General features: G+C 44.7%; 1 protein-coding gene across 3 annotated transcripts in view; it reads right to left on the reverse strand.

Annotated features, from left to right (window-relative positions):
- Nucleotides 1-21,232, reverse strand: part of SHROOM4 (shroom family member 4) — a 264,232-nt gene extending 243,000 nt beyond the window's left edge. Inside the window, exons 1-2 of one of the 3 annotated variants that reach the window (XM_070784326.1) lie at nucleotides 20,834-21,231; nucleotides 17,674-17,765 (exon numbers count right to left, since the gene is read on the reverse strand). Coding sequence is in view for 1 of the 3 variants with exons in the window: in XM_019955780.2 (XP_019811339.2) it covers nucleotides 20,834-20,950 (117 nt within the window). In the remaining 2 variants the exon portion in view is untranslated. Of the gene's footprint in view, nucleotides 1-17,673; nucleotides 20,444-20,833 lie in introns of those variants that run through there. The other 2 variants (XM_019955780.2, XM_070784325.1) reach the window with 2 other exon arrangements.
- Between the last annotated feature and the right edge of the window lie 1,097 nt (nucleotides 21,233-22,329).

Below are 22,329 nucleotides of genomic sequence, written 5' to 3' on the forward strand. Positions count from 1 at the left end.
GTAAATCATTTACAATTCTTTTTTATTTTATTTTATTTTATTTTTAAACTTTACAATATTGTATTAGTTTTGACAAATATCGAAATGAATCCGCCACAGGTATACCTGTGTTCCCCATCCTGAACCCTCCTCCCTCCTCCTTCCCCATACCCTCCCTCTGGGTCGTCCCAGTGCACCAGCCCCAAGCATCCAGTATCATGCATCGAACCTGGACTGGTGACTCGTTTCATACATGATATTATACATGTTTCAAATTTCTATATGCCTCATTTTCCTCCTCTGCAAAATGGGGGAGAACAATAGGAATTTATATAGTTGCTATATGGATTAAATAAGATAAAACATGCAAAATGACTGAGAACAGTGTCTAGCATCCAGTAAGTGTGCAATAAATATTAGCCATTTTATTTGGAAGAAATACAAAGGGAGTAGAGAGGATGTAAGGCTAGGAGAGAAGGTAGAACCATATTATAGAGAACTTGGGTTGCCAAATTTGAAGGGTTGGTACTTAAACAAAACTGAAGAAAGTTTTTGAATAACAGAGTGTCACAAAGGCCAATTAACTGTTGTCAGTTTGTGGTAGGAGAATTTTACAACTGTAGCTACCCAACAATGCAAAGGGCTGACTCATGAGAAAGTTTTTACTATTAGCAGAAGGGTTCAGGCACAGCCTGGTCAGCCAAATTCAAGGGCGTCATAAATGGTAGTCAGGCAGTGGGTGAGTGTTGGCCAACTTGAAATGCCTCTTTCAACTGTAAGTTGATTTCACATAAAGACTCTAGGAACAATATGGAGGAAAGATTTATGCAAGGCTAGGAGAATGGAGCCAGAGCAACTATTCAAGTGAAAGGGCAGTACAGGAGTGTCAATGATAATTTGCTCGTCTAGAATGTCAGAGCTGGAAAGAACTGCAGAGATCAACCTGTCAGTTCAGCTTATTCTCTGTACAGATAGGGAAATTAAAATTCTCAGATAGAGGAAGTGACTTAGAGGGTAAAATTTAAATGGGTGAGCCTAGAGGTGGGAAAGCTAGCCAGGAATCCAGAAGTCCAGAAATAAATAAGGGCTTGGAAGAGGGTGGGAGTCGCAGGAATTGAAAGGAAGGGAGTAGATAAGAGGGCTATTTTGAAGGAAGAAGGACTGACAGTATGTGGTGATGGATTGGATATAGGGGGTGAATAAGCAGTGACTCCAAGATTTCAATGCTAGCTGACTGGGAGGCAGGAGGCCAAGGACAGAGCCTGTTTGGCAAGGGGAAGATAACAAGTTCCACTTTAGATATATTGGGGTTTGAGATTTAAAAAGAGAAAGATTGTTCAAGTAGACACTATCAGACAGTTGAAGAATTTTCTGTTTATCACTTACCTTGTCCCAGAGTGAGAGGCACCATGGACATTACGAAGAATAGTCACTCTAAAATCCGAAATTTGAATACCAGCTCTGCTACTTACTGGTCCAGTGGATTATGGAAACTCTCTAAACTGTAATTTCTGTCTCTTAGAATAGGGATGGGAGCTTCCCTGGTAGCTTAGCTACTAAAGAATCCGCCTGCAATGCAGGAGGCCCCGGTTCAATTCTTGGGTCGGGAAGATCCCCAGGAGAAGGGATAGGCTACCCACCCCAGTGCTCTTGGGCTTCCCTGGTGGCTCAGACAGTAAAGAAACCACCTGCAAGGCGGGAAACCTGGGTTTGATCCTTGGGTCGGGAAGATCCCCTGGAGGAGGGCATGGCAATCCACTCCAGTATTCTTGCCTGGAGAATTCCCATGGACAGAGGAGCCTAGGGGGGTGGGGTGGCTACACTCCATGAGGTTGCAAAGAGTCAGACACAACTGAGCGACTAAGCACAGCACAGAATAGGGACACTATTAAGTATATCTCATACACTGTATTATTTAATCCTAGGAGTGTAATCCACATATTTAAAAACTTCCTAGGAAAGCTTGGGAATGACTGGTCTGTATGACCCCCCACTTCTCCAATGCTATGGTACACAGGACATAGGCAGAGTAATAGTTAATATTGGTATTAGAGAACATGAGGCACAAAAAGAGGATTTGAAACAAAATTCCAAACTACAGTGGGATAAGCATAGAATTTGTGGTCAGGCCAATTTGGGTTCAAACCACAGCTCTACCACTTTCTGGCCTTGTTACTTTGAGAATGTTGTTTGGCCTCTCTGAGCCTCTTTTTTTTTCATATGTAAAACAGGAGTTCTATCAGTTAATTTAGAGAAATGATGAGAAGATTAGAGATTGTGCACATAAAATTCCCAGAACGTAATTGGCATTTAATCATGGTAGCTTTGATCATCCCTAGCCCAGAGTTAAGGCTCCCAAGCACATGAAAACAGAAAGCCAATTTCCTACTGTGTACTTCTATTCCCTTGCTTCTTCGAACCAGCCCTCAAAAAATAAAAGCACACCAGCTATCCCTTTGATTTTTCAAGCACCTATGAGGTCACCCAAAGCATTCCTGCCTGCCCTTTGAACTTTTAATTCATTCTCAAATGATTTACTGGCTGCCTGGCCTCCAAATAACCATGCTAGAAGTCATGTCCTTCCTCTCTGAGGCCCTGTCCTTTTGATAACAACAGTGGCCCTGATGGGGTTACCATTCCCACACTCTAGGAGCACGCTCCCAAGACAAAACTGTCAACTTTGGAAGAACCTTAATGGGAACAGCAGTGAGGAGCATGCTAACATTCTGTTTCTCCCACCAATGCCTGCAAAGACTGAATTACCTCCTCTAAGACTTTCTCAGATTCTTGTACTCCTTGCAAACTTACTATGTGATCCTGATAGGGACAAACATTTCCCTGGGGGGGTCCCTTTGGAGGCCTGTTCCTAAACTTTGCTCCAGAGACCAAACTCTCCAACTATAGTCTGGGCAGGACCAAATTAAGAGAAGGCCCCACAGTGTATTTTAAACTGTCACAGTAGTGCCAGTGTGAGCTCCAATGTGTTTCCTTTAGTGCCTTAACATAACCTAATTGGCTTCCACAGAAACAGCTGCCAATTAGATGAGACCCCATTAGGAAGGAGGATGGAGAAGGTTCCTTTTGGCTCTTTTCAGCATTCTCAGCTTTGAATAAAACAGTGAGAAAAGGCACTGGGTATAAATACCAGACGGTGACTCATATCCAAGGCTAGTCAGACAGAACGCGTTAGGGCTTGCTTAAGCAAAAGTGAAAATACACACACACACAAACACACACAGAGTAGGTTCACATAAAGCTATCTCCTTTCAGTTGAAGCAATGAAACACTTGAGTCAGGCCAAAGACTCACAGTCGACCCTCCCTGAACACATAGCAACAAGAGGGGTGGCTGCTGTTTTAAGAGTCTCACAGCAACGTTTCCCAACAGCAAGGGAATGCTGTAATCATCAGCCAGCAGGCCGCTCCCACAGGCGAGCCTCAGGAACACAGTTCACGCACACGAGCTGCAGTGGCAAGAAACCCAACCGTAGCAAACCCAACTGCAGGCAGGTCTTGGACAAGCAGTTAGATGGCCCTAGCCTCCACGGCTGCCCTCTCCCTTCTCATCCAGGGTTGTGTCTGGGATCCCTCTCCATGTTCACATGTACCACTATTTCCTTCTATTTGTTCCCTCTGTCCTGAGTTCATGTGTGTGTTTGTGTGATCCAAGGCTCACCCCAGTTACTAGGTGTCACAGAGAGACTGGAAAACTCAGCTAGTATATCCAGCTCTTCAAGTCATTTCCTCTTTCTCATTTGGAATGAGGAGAAGAAAGGGGGACATAACCTGTTATTTAGTACAAAAGTTTTACTTGACTCTTTCAGCAAACATTATGGAGAGTCTACTCTGCTCTGTGCTGAGAACAGTAAAGATACAGGGGACATAGCCATTGTCCTCTAGAAGATTTGGGTCTAGCAAACTGGACACAGGGCAGTCAAAGATTTCTACTAGAAAATCAGAGGTCCAGGATTTCAAAAAGGGAGAGACTTTCCTCACCAAAAGCAGACTGAAATGATGCCCTTGAGTAGGGCTTGAAGGTTAGGCCCGAAAGGAAGAGGAGGGGAGTAGGTCTTCTGAGTGGCCAGTAAGTCACTCAAGGAACATCAGGATGGGAAATTTGGAGGCCAGAACTTCCTGGCTGTGTTGGGGGTGGGGGTTGGAAAGGAAATCACTCTGCCTGAAAATCTGTGTCCTGGAAGGAGTGCTAGAAAGTAAAACTTGAGCCCAGTGGACAATAGTCCCTACATCAGGCTAAAATAGTTTGGGCTCTATTTTGGAGGTAATAGGGAAACAGTAAATAATTTTAAGTGGGAGGGGGTGATCAAAGGGAGGGAAACCATTGAGGAGGCAACTACAATAGTGTAGTTGTTCCAGAAGGAAGCTTCTTCCTGCCTATCCCAGTTCTTACAAAATCCTCCTTCAAAGTTGCCCTCTCTGACTGAGCTCACTATTTTAGAGCTCATTATTATGCATCTCTTTTAAGTTGGGTGAAATATCAATGACATTTCTTATTCTGAATGAGATTCCTAATGTTGTACTGAGGTTGGGTCAGGGACTTTAAAAAAAAAAAAAAAGCAGAAGCTTCATCCCAAACTCCTAGTTTAGAAGAAAAGAACAATGATACATCATTTCCATCTCTGTAATAGCATTGGTTGGCTTGACCCCTCATCTCTTCTAAGATCCCAATAGAGTTGCTGCATGGGGAAAGAGGGAGATAGGAGATAGGGAGAAAGGGAGCGGGGAGATGGGGAGAGAGAGAGAGAGGGAGGGGAGAGAGAGAGGGAGAGAGAGATATGCCAGCACAAGGCAAAACCTGATCGTCAAGTGCTTTTCTGCGGCCTGTTCCAGATCGCTGTCACATACAGGCTTAGACTAGAGCTCAGCCCTGAATTAGAGCTCTAACCTAGAAGATGGGATGGGAGGTGGAAGGGCCCCACCTGGGTCTTAGCAGTGGGAATTAACTCTCCCTGATCCTTAATTCTTTTGGCTTTTATTAGTGGCTGGAAGGGGAGAAAGATGAAACCTGAACCCTAATGCAGCTGAGAAGGGCTAAGAGCCAAAGCCTTCTTTAAGCAGATACAGTATGTGCAGGGCCTGGGCAGGTTTCAGAACACTGTGCATTTCTCCAGCCAAAGGCACGGGAAAACATGAAAATTACATATTTAACCCTTTACATCCAGAGAGGGAGAATATCATCCTCCCACCAGACCTCATACAGCAGAGAGAAACTGGCAAGCTGGCTCTTGTAAAAGCCAGAGCACTTGGGTAGTCACAAAAATACCCCCAGCAGTTAGATATTCCAATCAGTTTCAAATATAAATTACAAGCTATTTCACCTGGCCAGAGAGAAGAGTTAGGTAAAGGAACCCATGTGCCCATTAGATTTTTACCATGAAATGAGTTTTGTCTACGAGGGAGGAAAGGAGAGTGAAGAGACCAAGTTCCATGGCACAAGCATCTTTACAACATTCTGAATTTCAGTTTTTCATCACACAGAAAAGCAAAAAAAAAAAAAAAATTACAGTTATAGAAAGCAAATCTAAGAAGAATGGAGGTAGGCAAGGGACTGGCACACCCACCTGTACACAAAGTTAACTTTTCCTGAGAATTTTCTGTAAGGATACAGGGCATCGGGTTAGATAATCATTCCAAATATGCAAAAGTCTCTTAATACAGTGATGTTTTCTAGCCAGATTTGCAGCAATGAATTTGTGAAATAAATCCCTATCTCCTTTTTATTTTAATGTAAAACTCAGGATGAAAGTACAGTGAAGACACCACTGAAAACAAATCATACTTGCAAGTTTAATAATGTTTTTTCAAAGATCCCTTGCTACTGCAGAAATATGAACAATGATATTCACAGATTAATAATACTCCACTATGTAGACAGCATAAAACTACTGACACCAAAAATGCAATCCAGACTTGAAACTCCAGTGGAGTTTGCCTTATCAAGCCCACACATTTTACTTTTCATATACAGAAAACAATCCTTAAACAAGTTGGCAAGACAACTGATGTTTTTTAACAGCCTCAAACCTTTTAACATTTCCAAATTCCTGTCTGAATTTTCATATTTTGAGTTTCTTCTCTTTTTTCTTTGTTCGATTGTTGGACTTCCCCATCACTTAAAAACACTCGGTTAGGCAGAAAGAACTGCAGCCAGTAATACCTCAGGTGACTAGGCAGCCTGCAGATTGGAGATAGCAAGACCAAACTATGACCAGAAAAGCCCATTAAATAACAATGCTGGCCTGTTCCGATGTCTGCTGGGGCATGAGATTGTCTGGCAATTCACTGATTTCCACAACAATCAGCAGATTAGTAAATCATCTGTGTTAATCATTATGTTCCTGAAACAATAATTTGTTGTTTTAACTGACCAGTGGCCTTAAATAAACTTTTATTTTTCCTGAACTGCCTATGGAACACCTTACCTCGATAATCCTAAGGTCTCAGAAGATCCAAAACTGAACTAAACCCAGTTAGCCCTCCCAACCTCCATCACCACCAAGAGCCTTTTAGATTAGAAATATTGGATTCATCTCAACTCCTGCCTCTCCCTCATTTCTTCAGATTCCAATGTTATATATTACCACTACCTCTGGCAACTTGCTAATGTATTAACAACAGTCAACATGTTGCCAAGATGACTGATCGTTTAAAATGCCCCCTCCAGTTGTTCAGTGTAGGTCTTTCCTCGTGGAAGCACATATACAGCTGTGGTACTGTGTTAGGTGCTTTATTTTTAACACATTAACAGTAGTCTTCCAAAAAAACAACAAAATGGGTATGTACTTCCAACCTGAGTCCACCCCACAGCCTGATGTTCTGGGTGCTTCAGAATAACTGACTCAAATCCATTCACCTTTATATCTCATTACTCGATAACAATCAAGCATATCTCCACTGATCCACTTATCCAGGCACACAAGCAGTAAGACAGTGTGCAAGTTATTTAACCTCTCTGTGCCTCAATTTCCTCATCTGTAAAAATGGGGTTGATAAAGGAGCTAATATGTATTAAGATAGAAAACCAGTGCCTGGCTCAAGATATGTACTATGAAAATATTAATAGAAACCAAATAAAAGTGGCATTTATGGGGCTCTGTGCTGGTTTCACAGGCCATAGGAAGAATAGCTCAGCTCCTACAACAGGCACTCGATAAATTTAATGCATGAATTCAGTTCAGTTCAGTCACTCAGTCGTGTCCGACTCTTTGCGACCCCATGAATCGCAGCACACCAGGCCTCCCTGTCCATCACAAACTCCTGGAGTTCACTCAAACTCATGTCCATCAAGTCAGTGATGCCATCCAGCCATCTCATCCTCTGTCGTCCCCTTCTCCTCCTGCCCCCAATCCCTCCCAGCATCAGGGTCTTTTCAAATGAGTCAACTCTTTGCATGAGGTGGCCAAAGTACTGGAGTTTCAGCTTCAGCATCAGTCCCTCCAAGAGACTGATCTTCTTCAGGATGGACTGGTTGGACCTCCTTGAAGTCCAAGGGACTTTAGTCTTCTCCAACACCACAGTTCAAAAGCATCAATTCTTCGGTGCTCAGCTTTCTTCATAGTCCAGCTCTCACATCCATACATGACCACTGGGAAAACCATAGCCTTGACTAGATGGACCTTTGTTGGCAAAGTAATATCTCTGCTTTTGAATATGCTATCTAGGTTGGTCATAACTTTCCTTCCAAGGAGCAAGCGTCTTTTAATTTCATGGCTGCATTCACCATCTGCAGTGATTTTGGAGCCCCCAAAAATAAAGTCTGACACTGTTTCCACTGTTTCCCCATCCATCTCCAATGAAGTGATGGGACCAGATGCCATGATCTTAGTTTTCTGAATGCTGAGCTTCAAGCCAACTTTTTCACTCTCCTCTTTCACTTTCATCAACACCTTTTTAGTTCCTCTTCACTTTCTGCCATAAGGGTGGTGTCATCTGCATATCTGAGGTTATTGATATTTCTCCCGGCAATCTTGATTCCAGCTTGTGCTTCTTCCAGCCCAGTGTTTCTCATGATGTACTCTGCATATAAGTTAAATAAGCAGGGTGACAATATACAGCCTTGATGTACTCCTTTTCCTATTTGGAACCAGTCTGTTGTTCCATGTCCAGTTCTAACTGTTGCTTCCTGTTGTGCATATAGGTTTCTCAAGAGGCAGGTTAGGTGGTCTGGTATTCCCATCTCTTTCAGAATTTTCTACAGTTTATTGTGATCCACACAGTCAAAGGCTTTGGCATAGTCAATAAAGCAGATATAGCTGTTTTTCTGGAACTTTCTTGCTTTTTCGATGATCCAGCAGATGTTGGCAATTTGATGCCTGGTTCCTCTGCCTTTTCTAAAACCAGCTTGAACATCTGGAAGTTCACAGTTCACATATTGCTGAAGCCTGGCTTGGAGAACTTTGAGCATTACTTTACTAGCGTGGGAAATGAGTGCAATTGTGCAGTAGTTTGAGCATTCTTTGGCATTGCCTTTCTTTGGGATTGGAATGAAAACTGACCTTTTCCAGTCCTATGGCCACTGCTGAGTTTTCCAAATTTGCTGGCATATTTAGTGCAACACTTTCACAGCATCATCTTTCAGGATTTGAAATAGCTCAACTGGAATTCCATCACCTCCACTAGCTTTGTTCATAGTGATGCTTTAACAAGTGAATAAATGAACAAACCACACATACCCAGATCTTGAGGAGCTCATACTGTTAGTTCACTGTAGGGTGAACCAACCGGCCTGTCACTTGTCTGTGTCCTTAGAACATGCAACACTTGTACTAACTAGAATGAATGCCTTTCTTCCTCCCCAGCCTACCTAAATCCTATATAGCCCTCAAGACCTAGCTTCAATTCTTCCTTTTTCCACAAAGCTTCCAACCACATCAGCCTACAATGAAATCTCTTCTCACTGAACAAATGTTGCTCTTACCTACAGACATAGAGAACAGACTTGTGGTTGCCAAGGGGGAGGTGGGTGGGGAACAGATGCAAGCTATTATATACAGAATGGATAAACAACAAGCTTCTACTGTATAGCACAGGGAACTATAATCAATATCCTGTGATAAACTATAATGGAAAAGAATATGAAAAGAATGTATGTATACATACAACTGAATCACTTTGCTGTACAGTAGAAATTAACACATCGTAAATCAACTATACTTCAATAAAGTTTTTGAAAATGTTGCTCTTAGAACCTAGCCCATGGTTTCAGCACTTAAAGTAAGGTTTTTGTTCCCTAGGCTTGCAGTAATGTCCCTCTTCAACAAAACAGTCATTTCTATGGAACAGGTCTTCCATGGTGACTATCTCTTGTATTCTCTAGCACTTTACAAAGTACTCAACAAATATGTGTTGACTGGCGGACTGATTGATTGATTGGAGGCTTAATTGAGAGCTCTTAGGTAGGAGCCAAACAAGGCTTAGCATCACCTTTCAAATTGCTGTCTCTTCAAACATTAGCCAGAAATCATGTCTGGTATTCCAATGTCTGCCAGCAGCAAACATTGCATTAAAGATGTCCTGCCATTTCATACAACTTCCAAAGATTTGGTAACTTCATACACTTCATTGTTTAAGTTCAGAATTCCCCTAAGAAATTTTCTGTTTAATAACGGACATCTGTGGAATGCTTTTCCTTTCTTCTTAAATCGCATACACATCTAGTATTTATATGAGGTAAAGGATAAACTCAAAAAAAAAAAAAAAAAAAAAAAGGATAAACTCAATCTCCCTCCCTACTGGAAAAAAGTGTGAATTTTATTATTTTGTTTTGCAGGTGAGGAAATGGAGACACAGAAAGGAAAATGACATGCCCATTGATGCACAAATATTGAATGGCAAATCGAAGACTGAACTTAGGGTCTTCTGAATCCAAGCTTATACTTCTTACCCTGATTTGAGATTTAGAACAAAATAAAACAATACCTTTCCTTTGACCCTGACCCCTGAGGGGCATATATCGGTAACATTACCAGTTTTTGCAGCAGATTACATTTCTTTAATTTTTCTTTCTCTCTTTTCCCAGCTTCCCCCATCATACTCTTACCTAGTTCTTCTTCTCTTTCTTTTACTTATGAAAATAGCTTGGGATGTGGAGTCAGACAGAAGTCAATTTGAAGGTCAGTTTATCCATGTGGAGTCTATCACTTATGGGGAGATCAATATCTACCTCAAAGAGTTATTGTAAAATTAGATAAGAATATACGTAAAACTCCTAAAAGTACCAGTATTTCCCACACAGCAGGTCCACTACGTCTCCTATCCTATCATACTAGGCCTGGATTGCCCATTTTGTTTCGAGAGGTTGCTGAGACACAACCAAATAGCATTCCCTCCATCCAGTGAGGCACAAGCACACAAGTAGTGCATCCAGATTCTCGCCTGGTCCACTTTCTGCCTGTTGCCTTGCTACTCCCTGATTACAATTTCTAATTAACACAGAGCTCCAAACTCTCAGTCAAGTCCTTCAAAGAACATGCGAGTCAAGACCTGATAGTTACCTCCGAGGCTCCAAAATGTCATCAGTCACCCTCTCAGTCAGATAAGATGACATCAAAAACAGCCTACCTACAGAAGTTTGTAGAGGAGCTTTCACTTATATTAAACACACACACATACACACATAAATGGAAAGCAACAAGGCAGCCCAACAAAGACAAGGCTTTAGCTTGTCATCCTCTCATAAGCAAAGATGGGGCAGAAGCCATGAGACTCTAACACCTTTCCAGAATAACTAGTTGAACCAGCTTTCCTCCCAGCTTTACCTCATCTTACCCCCAACGTCCTCCCCCCAAAGAAAAATTAATTTCTGATGGATCATGAAAGGCAGTATAGGAGAACCACTCAAAACTTCCCTGCCAGGGACTCAGGAAGAGAGAAGACCATACAGCTGGGAATCTGCTGAGTGGCATTAGAGTGGAAGCCAGAAGACACCACAAAGAGTCTGTCCATCACTGGGCTTAACCGTTGATCCTGTCAAATTAGTCCCACCTCCTGCATTCCTCACAGATGTAACATTAAAAGACTTGAGTGAAAGTTAACAGACCATGAGACATGTCGTCCCTGAGAACATACCAGGAAACAGCCATTTGTGGAAAGATAGGAAGTAGGAGTGTAGAGGAAAGCAAAGCCCTGGATGAACTGCCTAATGTCAGTCAGCCTTAACACCTCCACAGCCTAAACTCTGAGAGAAGATCCTGGAGCCCATAGCATCCCTTCAATAAGGCAGAAGCTTGCCCCACAGAGAGGCTGAGAAGAAACAGGAGAGTACAGAGAGGTGAAGTAACATGCCAAGATTACTCAGCGAGTTGATAAGAGAGTATCAGGAATGGAACAGAGGTCTGGTCCTCCACTGAAACAGGATAGAGACACAGCGTGAGAAAAGTTCCCCCTGACCCAGCTACCAATTTGCTGAGTGTTGTCAAACTTTATCAGCCTTAATGCTGAACTTCTCTCCCCTCCCCCCACACACACCAGATGCATGGCTGAGCCAAGAGGGACAGAGCTGGTACAGCAGACTAGAAGGGCCCACTGTGACCAAAAAAGAAAAAAAAAAAAAAAAACAAGCTGGGTTTTGGACAGTGAGCAGGGAAGCCAATGAATGAACAAAGAAGCAGTGGCACTTGAGTGAGACAGTCCCACATGTAGGCCTCAAGCAACTTGGTGCTGGAGGTGGGGACTGCAAACCAAAGGCCGGACATGAAAGAAGGGTAGCCTAGATGCATGGAAAATGTGTCTCTGTTGCTACCAAGCAGTGTTCGTTCTGTGGCATGGCACAGTCATGGACTTTCACTGAAAGAGGAGGGAGTAGAGATGAAGTCAAAGTGGGGCTTGCGGGGGTGGGGGCAGTTAGTCTCTGAGAAACCAAGTCATCTTGATCTTTGCAATTTTGGTGCCCAGCCAGGATGGCTATGTGCCCAAGCAAACATGCCAGTGTGATGTGAGGAAGAACAAATCATCCCTTGGAAAACTAATGCCTAAGACAATCTTTCCATTTGGCCTGTTTATACTAGATGGGGTGAAGGGGTGTGAAGAGACAAACATCTATCCCATTCCCAGTTCTTACAGCACACTCTTTAGCAGGGAAATATAATACCTCAACTTTTTCATTAATGACTTATTTGAAGTCTGTCTAAAGCAGGTATTTCAGGGAAGCATCAGGAAACAAAGAACTGCCCCCACAGAAACAGTGAAAGTGATCTAGGTACCCACATAACTAATAAAAAAGGGTCACTTGCTGATTACAAGATAACTCAGGTAAACCTGTGAAGTTCAGTTTCAGAGAGATTTAACAATGCAAACACTGCATGTACACACAAATCCTGGCCCCAGCACAAAGGCTATGAGCACCTGGGCAGTGAGAGTAGTAGAAACCCCAAACCCACTTAGATCTGTGTAACAGAAATACCTAGAGCACTTGTTATCCCTGACTTCCACATTGTTTTTCAAGATTACCTTTGTAAATAAGCAAGCTTATTTGAAATTCTGAATGCAGTTCCCTGTAGACAGACTAAAATTGTAAATAAGCAAGCTTATTTGGAGATTTGAATGCAGTTCCCTGTAGATAGAATATTATAAAATGGTGGTTAGGTTCTGTGATTTCATCAAGGATATACTCTGGACCAAAGAGCCCTCTCCAGAAATGTTCTGAACGTGACAACTATCAATAACTGTGTTAGAGGGACATGTTTCCTAGACTTTAACTCTCTTCTCCAAGCCTCTCATCCTTCAGTGATAATGAGGATTAAGCTCCATTTCAATACACTCCCCCATCAGGAGTTTAGTACCAAGAAAAGACATTTGCTCAACTCAGGTGACAATCTGGTAGATGTGAGGACATGGAGAAGGGGCGGCAACGAGACTGTGGATGCAAGACCTTCAGCAGGAGTGACTCCCCTGGGTATTCCAGGTACAGACAGAAGACCTCAGAACAGAGGAATAGCAGCAACAATAGCAGATTTGCAACCAGTGCCAATGACAATGTGCACAGAAATAAAAACCTAACAGGGTTAGAGACTGCCGTGTCTAAATTCCTACCCAGGGTTTCTGTAAATTGGAGGCTTCTTGTATGTCACGTACGGTCAGCATCTTCAATCTCAAACACACCTATTTGTTCCACAAGGGGAAAATTAAGTTCACAGAGTTTATTCCTACAAATTCAAAGCCAGCAACTGGTTAAAGATCAAACAATCTGATGTTCTGGAGGTCTGATTTTTGACCAAATACCACTTCCTTCTTCTATTATACAAATTCCTTGGCTGTAACTCTTTGTAGAAACATATATGCTCCTGGAAGTCAGGGCTTATGCCTTCTCTATCATGTCCCTTAGAACACTTTTTCTAAGGCTGACCTGGGCTAGGGACAGGGCTAGGGACAATTCTAAATACACAGTGAGAGATGTGCCCCTCCCAAATCTCTTACGTAGTTGTCCCCATGTAGGTGCCTATGTAGAGGCCTTGGACAGGTGTCGCTTAGCAGCAGCATAGATACTTCCACTAGAACACTTTGCTTGATACAGAGTCTTCATATGGCATGGATGCCAGAAAGAACCAAAGTAGTCTTCAGTTGTTTTAAAGAATGGTCCTACTCAACTTCAGTCAGAAGCTCCTCACTTACTGCATTCAGCTGTGGGCTCCCTAACTCAAGAGGAATATGGCCAGGCTGGAGTGTATCCAGAGTGGGAGCAGGAGGCTGGATCTCAGATCCCACAGAGAACAGCTAAAAGAGCTAAGGCTCTTTAGCCTAGAAAACTGAGACAAAGGGACATAGTCTTTGTCTTCAGACCTCCCAAAGGTTGTCCTAAGTCAGATAACTTGCTCTTTGTGGTCTCAGAAGGCAAAACTAGAACCCACAGAGAGTAGGCAGATGGAGAATGATTGCAGCCCGACATGAGAAAAAGCTGTCTACAGTCAAAACCTTTGTTTTTTTTTTTTTTTTAAACACTGAATAGGACTGGCTAAGAAGGAAATGAGCTCCCCCATGACCAGAGGAGAACAAGCTCAGGGATACTGCATAGGAGACTCATGGATCAATTGAGACCAGGTGACTTCCACAAAACCCGCCTCACTTTGAGAATCTGTGATTCCAGCCACCTCAAAGAACAGTATTCAGTTAGTAGGCCTCAGTTTAGTCTGCCCTTTGGTGGGGGTGCAGGAGAGTGTGTGGCTAGTGAGGGTAGCCCTTGACTTAATCTCTGCTGTTCTTCATTAACTTTTCTTAGACAGGTCAGCATCTTTTTGCCCTCTCGTTCTGAAGGAGCCTAACTATAAAAACTGTGATGTTCCCTCTAGATAATCATTCCATAAACACCAACCTCAAATCTGAGTTTCTCTTTTCTCTTAAAAACAAGTCCTAGGAGGAGATAGGAGAGAGCATGAGGCAAAATCATTTGAATTCTGTTTAAAGGCAATGTTCAAGTGTCTTCCAGCTGGAGCTGAATTTTCTCTGTCTGAGGTTTTAGAGAAGGAAAAGCCTGTAACAGGCTTGGCCTTTTTTTCACTTCAGGGAGCACACGTGTGGATCACAATAGGTTACCAGTTGTATTATAACAGCCCAGCAGGCCCCAAAGCAGTGTGTAGCCAAAGCTCAGCCAAAGGTTAGCAGACATATCACCCACTTTCTTTGCTTTACTACTTTTCACCAACCTGATTTGTTTTCCTTTGGATGGATTCCTACCCCATGTACCCAAAAGCCTACTTTCTGAGAGAGAGGAGCAGTTGGGGAGCTGAGGCAGTAGACATCTTTGTTGATTCTAGAAGCAGAGATGAGGAAGGGATTCATCTAAGTAACCAGGGTGTACTAAGCTCACAAAGAAGCAGACCTCATGAAGGTCCCTTTGTGAATGCCAAGTCCTGGTCTGGGGGTGGTCCTGGCCTGCAACGTAACTAAGAAGGTTTCACAGAACTATCACTTCTCACGTAACACTACCTGTGCACCCAACAAGAACTCAAAGTTGCAGCCAAATCGCAGCCAGGCCTCAATCTGACTTGATCCACATCCTCTTGAAATCTCAGCTGCCACTTTGTGTCCTTCAGTGGGGATGAAGGAGAGACTAAAAACTTAAAGAGCATGCCCTGCCCTCTTCCTAGGCTAAGGATGCCACACAGTATTAAGGTTTGCCCAATTTATTCTCACATCATCTGTGCTAATAAAGATGGCGCAGGTATGGCTACCCCCATGTGGCATATAGAAATCTTGGGTCCAAAGAGGATAAAATAATACATCAGTGCACACTAAGCGGAGGAGGTGAAACTTCTTTTTCCTCCAGGCTACTGCCCCACCTGACCCTACTTTGTTTCAGAACAGTAAGTAACTAGTGGCCACTTCCATTACTGTGCCAGATAGAGACTGTCACAAAAATGGACAAGGAAGATGGCAAATATATAGGATGAGTCTGTTTCTGCCATGTCTTGTCCTCCTCCCCAATTCTCCTCCTCCTCCTTTTCCTACATCCCCCACTGGTCTCCACCCTCAGCCAACCTCAGGGCACATTTCCAAGAACTCAAAATGAGTATAGGAATCTTACAATACAGCTTAGTAACTCTCTCTCTCTCTCTTTTTTCACATACACACACCACAGGAGGATACAGTTTGAATCTCTGAGACCTCTGAGAAGCCCTATTTGATGCATAATCACTGGCACCAGAACCTTGAAAAGGTCACCCATCCCCCAAAGTGGACCTTTCCAGCACAGGGAGCCTAATTCATGGATGACTGTCTACACTGTAGAGGGGGCAAAGGGAGAGCCCTAGGTAGCAAACAGCCCAAATAGTCAAATCTGATTAGAAGAGAATCTCCACTTCTTTCAGACAGGCTCCCTGGGTCAATAAGGTATAAGATGCTAACCAAAGGCATGGGCCCAATTCTCTAGTGGGTCATGTTTCTTTAGAAACACCACAATGTATGAGGAAATCACAAACCATTCCTTAATGTGCAGGATAATCAATAATAATAGTTGTTAGGGGGAGGGGTTGCTGTTTGTCTTTTTTTAAACATTTCTTCTTTGTCACTTAACTGTTAAAAGAAGTGAAGAGAAGTTAAGACTATATCAGTCTCCACAACTTTGACAGGTGATTCCCTCCTTCAGGGATATCACTGGATCATATAGAAATTGATGACTTCTTCACCTTGATCATTTCCTGATCCAAATGTTCCCCCATAACAATTATGAAATATACTTTCACACTCTATGCACTCTTTTCCCACTAATCACATTTCCTCAAACTCCTCCACTCCCAAGATGTCTCCACCTGTTCCACAAGCTATCTCCAAGCATATATGCCACACCAGATCCAAATTTCTTTTGGGTTTTTTCCCATGACACCAAAGGAAGTTCTCCAATATTTCTCACCATGGTTCTGGTACCTTACCTCTGTATCTGCCTGACCTGAGATCATCATAAGTGGATTGGAGTGACCAAAACAGTCCTCTCCTATTTCCCGAGCCTAGACTCCACCAGGGAGTGTCTGCATCCCAGTCCTCACCTACTATGGAACCACAGGCTGGCATGCAAAGGGTCAATGGGGTGGGAGGCTGCCAAGACTGAATACACTCCTCAGTGGTATTGCCCCATGTCTCTTCACAAACTGCAGTACCACCAGAAAAATCAAGAAACTCTCCAAGTAGAGGGTGTGGAGAAAAGGGAACCCTTGTACCCTGTTGGTGAGAATGTAAATCTGTGTAGCCACTATGGAAAATAGCATAGAGGATCCTTTAAAAACTAAAAATAGAACTACCATATAACCCAGCAATTTCAATCCTGGGTATACAGCTGGAAAAAACAAAAATTAATTCGAAAAGATACACACACACCAGTGTTCATAGCACCACTATTTACAATAGCCAAATATGGAAGCAACCCAAGTTTCCATCAACAGGTAAATGGATAAAGATGTGGGGGGGGTGTGTGTGTGTGTGTGTGTGTGTGTGCGCGCGCGCATGCAATACTATTCAGCCATAAAAAAGAATGATATATTGCCATTTGCAGCTACATGCATGGACCTAGAGACTATTATGCTTAGTGAAATAGTCAAAAGCAAATACTATATATCATATATATGTGGAATCTAAAAAATAATACAAATGAATCTATATACAAAACAGAAACAAACTGACAGACACAGAGAACAAACTCATGGTTACCAAAGTGGATAGGGAGGTGGGGGCAAATTAGGAGTACGAGACTAACAGATACAAACTACTATACATAAAATAGATAAGCTACAAGGATGTACTATATAGCACAGGGAATTATGCTCATTATGTTGTAATAATCTATAATGGAATATAACCTAAAACAAAAGAATCACTATGCTGTATACCTGAAACTAACACAAAATTGTAAATCAACTATACTATACTATTGCAGAGTGTTCAGTCGTGTCTGACTCTTTGAGACCCCATGGACTGCAGCCTGCCAGGCTCCTCTGACCATGGGATTTCTCAGGCAAGAATACTGCAGTGGGTTGCCATTTCTTACTCTAGGGAATCTTCCTGACCCAAGGATCAAACCCACATCTGTTGTGTCTCCTGCATTGCAGGAGGATTCTTTACCACTAGCACCACCTGTGAAGCCCCAGATCAACTGTACTTCAATAAAAAATAAAAATTTTTAACAAAGAAATTCTCCAAGTAGTAGAACATATGATAGATTTGGAGCCTACCACTGACTCACCATATGACATACCTATGCATGCCAGTCAGTGCATCACAGCCTCAGTTTTTCCATCAGTTTCTCCACAACCTTCCTTGACTGTCTCACCTGGTGGCTGTAGAAGGCTAATGAAAAAAAGAGATGTGGAAATACACTATAAAACAGTAACACTGCGTGCAAATAGAACAAAGTGTCATCTTCCTCAGTCAGAAACCCTTCTAGGATGAAAAGGGTCAAAGCTAGCACAGCAGAAAAGACTGGCTACTAGACTGTCCCAGTCTTACTTAAAGACTTGAACCTCACAGTAGACATGGAGACATCTAAACCCAGGGAGGGCAAGTGAAGTACCCAGGATCCTGGTGCTAGTGAATGGCAGAGCAAGAATTAGAACCCAAGTTTTCAATCTGCCAATACAGTTCTCTTTCTATACCCTTCTATCCCATCCCCACCAACGTGTGCAGACTGAGTCTATTTCCAAGAAGAAAGCTGTATCGTTCTGAAGCATAAAGGGAGGAAAATTAAAAGGGGATTAATGAACTATGCCACATACTATCTAGGCAAGAAAAAAAATACAGGTAACCACTGAACTTTACAAAACTGCCATGGCCCCTTTAAATATAGGGCTAACCAGGTTATATGGGCTTCCCTGGTGGCTCACACGGTAAATAATTTGCCTGTAATGCGATCCCTGGATTGTGAAGATCCCCTAGAGAAGAAAATGGCAAACCACTCCAGTATTCTTGCCTGAAGAATCCCATGGACAGAGGAGCCTGGCAGGCTACAGTCCGTAAGGTCACAGAGAATCAGACATGACTGAGTAACACACAACCAGGTTATATGGGCTTCCCAGGTGGCTCAGTGAAAAGAATCCACCTGCCAATGTAGGAGACATGGGTTTGATCCCTGGGTCAGGAAGATCTCCTGGAGAAGGAAATGGCAACCCATTCCAGTATTCTTGCCTGGGAAATCTCATGGACAGAGGAGCCTGGGGGGCTACAGTCCATGGGGGTGCAAAAGTCAGACAAAACTTAGCCACTAAACAACAACAACAAACTAGGTTATATATATAGCTGGCTTTTACTGTAAGGATTCAAGCCATTTGGAATATATGGGAGAAATGATTTTACCCCCTGCATAACCAAATATGTGTAATAATGACCCTTCATATATAACAGGGGTCAAGCGTACCTTCAGCAGAAAGGGAATCAGTAAAAGGCACCCTGCCTCTCAACACACGAGTCACTTCCTCAACAGCTTGGCCAAGGAAAGCCTCATCTACCCTCAAATAATCCCCCAGGTAGACCACAAATTGTTGGCTGCCCTGTGCTTAGTAACACCCCCTGCCATGTTTGTGCTGGCTCACAAAACAACCCAGGGCACAGCAGCAACCACTCTCTGTGGTGCCTCTTAGGATGGGTGAGCCCTGGGCAGAGGTGGAGAATGACCTCTCCAAGGCAGGTTGTCTGGGCAGACTGGGAAGTCTGCAAGTAGTGTCAGGATAAAAAGAAAGGGAGGAACTGCCAGACCATGGAGGGCTACATAGACTGTTCTGACCTTGGTGGAATGGAGGGAGAGGAGGAGTTTGATTAGAAGAAAGTCCTGAAGGCCAGGATTCCCCTCCTCAAAGGGGTTGTTTGAGACTGTTCAAATTAAAAAAAAAAAAAAAAAAAGGCTTATTACTCCCTCCAGAGAATACTGGAGTGGGGGGTGACATGCCAGTAGGTGACAAAGTCATCTTAGGCTGGTTAGAAATAAATGACTAGTATGAGGAAAAGGGGTGCCGGATGAAGATGTAGGCTGTTATAGGTGTTTGGAGAAGCTAAAGATTTCAGTTTTCCCTGACAGCTCCTCAAAGTTTTGCCTCAGCATACCTCAGGCAGCTCAAGGTGATAGGCACACCCCATGACAACTCCCCAGGATTGCTAAGAGTGTGGCCTCAAGGCCTGGAGAACCCCCTACACTAATAAGTTAACCAGCAATTTGGTGCCTGGCAAAAGGGCACAGGTTTCTGCAGGGGTGTGGCGGGGGGCATTCGCCTCCCTCTCCTGAGATGTGACCTATGTTAAAAAGCTAAAACAATAAAGTGACATTTGTTACCCACAGAGAAACCACATCTTTCTGTCTCCAGCACAAATTCACGTTTTCCACCTCAACTGCAATTTGAGCGGGTTGGAAGGGGAAGGGCTTTTCAGAGAAACAAAAACAATCTTAAAACAAACAAAAAAATCAGAATAAAGTTCGTGAAGTTCACTCCCTTGGCCATCTGGTGCCTCAAGGTGAGTCGTCCTGCAAATCTCTCTTCCTAGTTACAGCCCCGGCGGCCCCCACCCACTACCCTCACTCCTACTCGGGGGTGGCTTGCTCAGGGGGGTTCTGGAAAGCTCGGGAGAGCACCTCTCCCCTGTCCTCAGCTGCAACTTGGCTTCCAGCAGACCACAGCCTCCTAAAACAAACAAACTCTGGCGGCAGCGGCGGCAGCTCCAACACAGCTGCGCTCCATGGCGCAAAAGTTTCCTCCACGCTCCTCAACGTGCAGGAAATCTCGCCGGCGCTGGGGCAGGACTCTGGTGGGAAGGAAAGGCCGAGCCCAAGCCGCAACGCCCCGCCGGCTGAATGGATGTGCGCGCGTCCGGCCGTGGGAAGTGAGGCTGACGAAAGCCACCGACGCCTCATCTCTGTTCCCACACCGGACCCTCGCCCAGTAATCTGCCCAGGCGGGATGGCCTGGCGGTCGATCCAGGAGCAGACACCGCAAAGAAAGCTGCCAAGCCGCCTTGCCTGTCCCTCCAGCCCCTCGCTGTGCCACAAGGGCGCGGGAACTTCCAAGGAGCAACTCCCAACAGCTACCACTTCCTCCAGCTCCAACGGAGGGGAGCAAGCCGCCAGACGTTGGGGAGCAGAAGCGGCCCCCGAGCCCTCTCGGGGGTGTCTGCGCGCGGGACTCTAGCCTCGGACCGGCCGCACTCTCATCCCGCGCTCCCGCCACCCCGAAGGAGTGTCTGCGCCGGGGCTGGTGGCCAGACCCCCAGTGCAGCTAATGCTCCATGGTGGGGGGAGACGGGGGGAGCGGGCTTTCATCCCCAACTCCGGCCAAGTTTCAAAGTTGGTCTGAGGGCCGCGTCCCGCGGCAGCCTGAACACCCGCTCGCCCATTCAAAGTTGGGCACTGCTCAGACAGAGCAGCCAGTTCTTACCTTAGACACCGTGAGCGGTTCGCAATGTTCCAGACCCCCCTTAAGGGTGAAGCCCCAGGGCGCCCCCCCTTGCAGCTGCACAGGGACGTACTGGAAGGACCCAGGCCGGTTCTCCATCCTCCGCTCGGCTCAGTCGCGGCGGGACTCCTTTTCTGCGGGGGCTACGTTGCCTCCGCCCCCAGCGGCTCCGCCACCATCGCCCTCCAGCGCTACGCCACCCCTCACCGCCCAGCTCCGCCTACTCTCCTGGCTGGAGACGCTCGGGCAGAGAGCGAGCGCAAGGAGGAAATGACACGGAGCTGGAGAGAGGGGGAGGGGGGAGGAGAAGGAGGAAAAAAGAAAAGAAAAGGAGAGGCGGAAGGATAGTGCGTAATGGACAAGAAAACGGAGCAATGGGAAGGGTCAGTCAGTGGGACCTCGCCTATAAGAGCGCTGGGGAGTGGGAGTGAGGCGAGGCTTCACATCAATTGTTACATTGTTTCATTCAAGCAGCTTCCCCCCCGCCCCCCCGCTTTGGTCCTCCTCCTTACTGCCTAGTTCCCCGCCCCTCCAGCCAGCCAAGGCCAGGGGAGGTGAAAGTCGTTAGTGTAGATGGCCCGCGTGGCTGAGTGGGCTGAAATGCTGGTTTCCCGATTAGCGCGTTCATATTTCTCTGACTGCCTTTTTCTTCTGAAGGCCCCGAGAACCGGGTCCTGGGAGGGTTACAAAGCTGCTAATTTGTGGATCTTGCCTAGAGGGATGGAAAGTCAAGCAAGCACGCCAGGGAACACAGTGGGGCTGTGTGAGTAGGCTGCTCTGTGTGTGCGAGCTAGGTGTGTGGGGTCATTATGAAACATTGCCCTGGAGCATAGTTTAAATAAAGAAGCACTTTGAGGATGCCCCCTGCCCAGGCTCAGCCGCACCCTGGCTCAGCGCTGGCGTTTATGGTTTATGGGTAGCACTGTGCTTGTGTATATTCCAGTCATCTGGAGTTTCTGGCACGGCCTTGCACTTGCCCCACTGAGATGACCAAGCCAGGAATCAGCAAACTTTATGACTAGCAGTATTGTTTTCACTTCTAAAGAAACCTACAGGAAAGAGCATCCATTGATAAGCTGGTCAATTAACAATGTTGTTCCTTTTGGAAGAATCGGCTTTTGGACAACGGCCAGAACATCTCTGCTCATCTGTTCAAGCTTGAGGCTGTAGTGTCTGAGCCGAGCTTTTAGAACTGACCAAACAAATACCCACGCTAGTAGTCTCCACAATATTTGAATTTATTATCAAATCTTGGGCTGATTTCTCAGTCTTCACCTGGACACAGTTACCACCCCTCTCTGAGACGTTTTCTCTGGAGCCACATTCAGGCAGTGAGTTTTTAAAGAGCTTCGCAGTAGCAAGGAAAGTTTTGACACCTCAGTCGTGGCTCCTCCATAGGACCCTCCAAGGTTCTTGCTTGTTCAGTCTCTTGATGCCTTCTTATGCACTTTCTTCTTCATCGTCAAGAACACACACCA

The sequence above is a fragment of the Bos indicus genome, chromosome X (assembly GCF_029378745.1).
Source record: "Bos indicus isolate NIAB-ARS_2022 breed Sahiwal x Tharparkar chromosome X, NIAB-ARS_B.indTharparkar_mat_pri_1.0, whole genome shotgun sequence".
Taxonomy (NCBI): Eukaryota; Metazoa; Chordata; class Mammalia; order Artiodactyla; family Bovidae; genus Bos; species Bos indicus.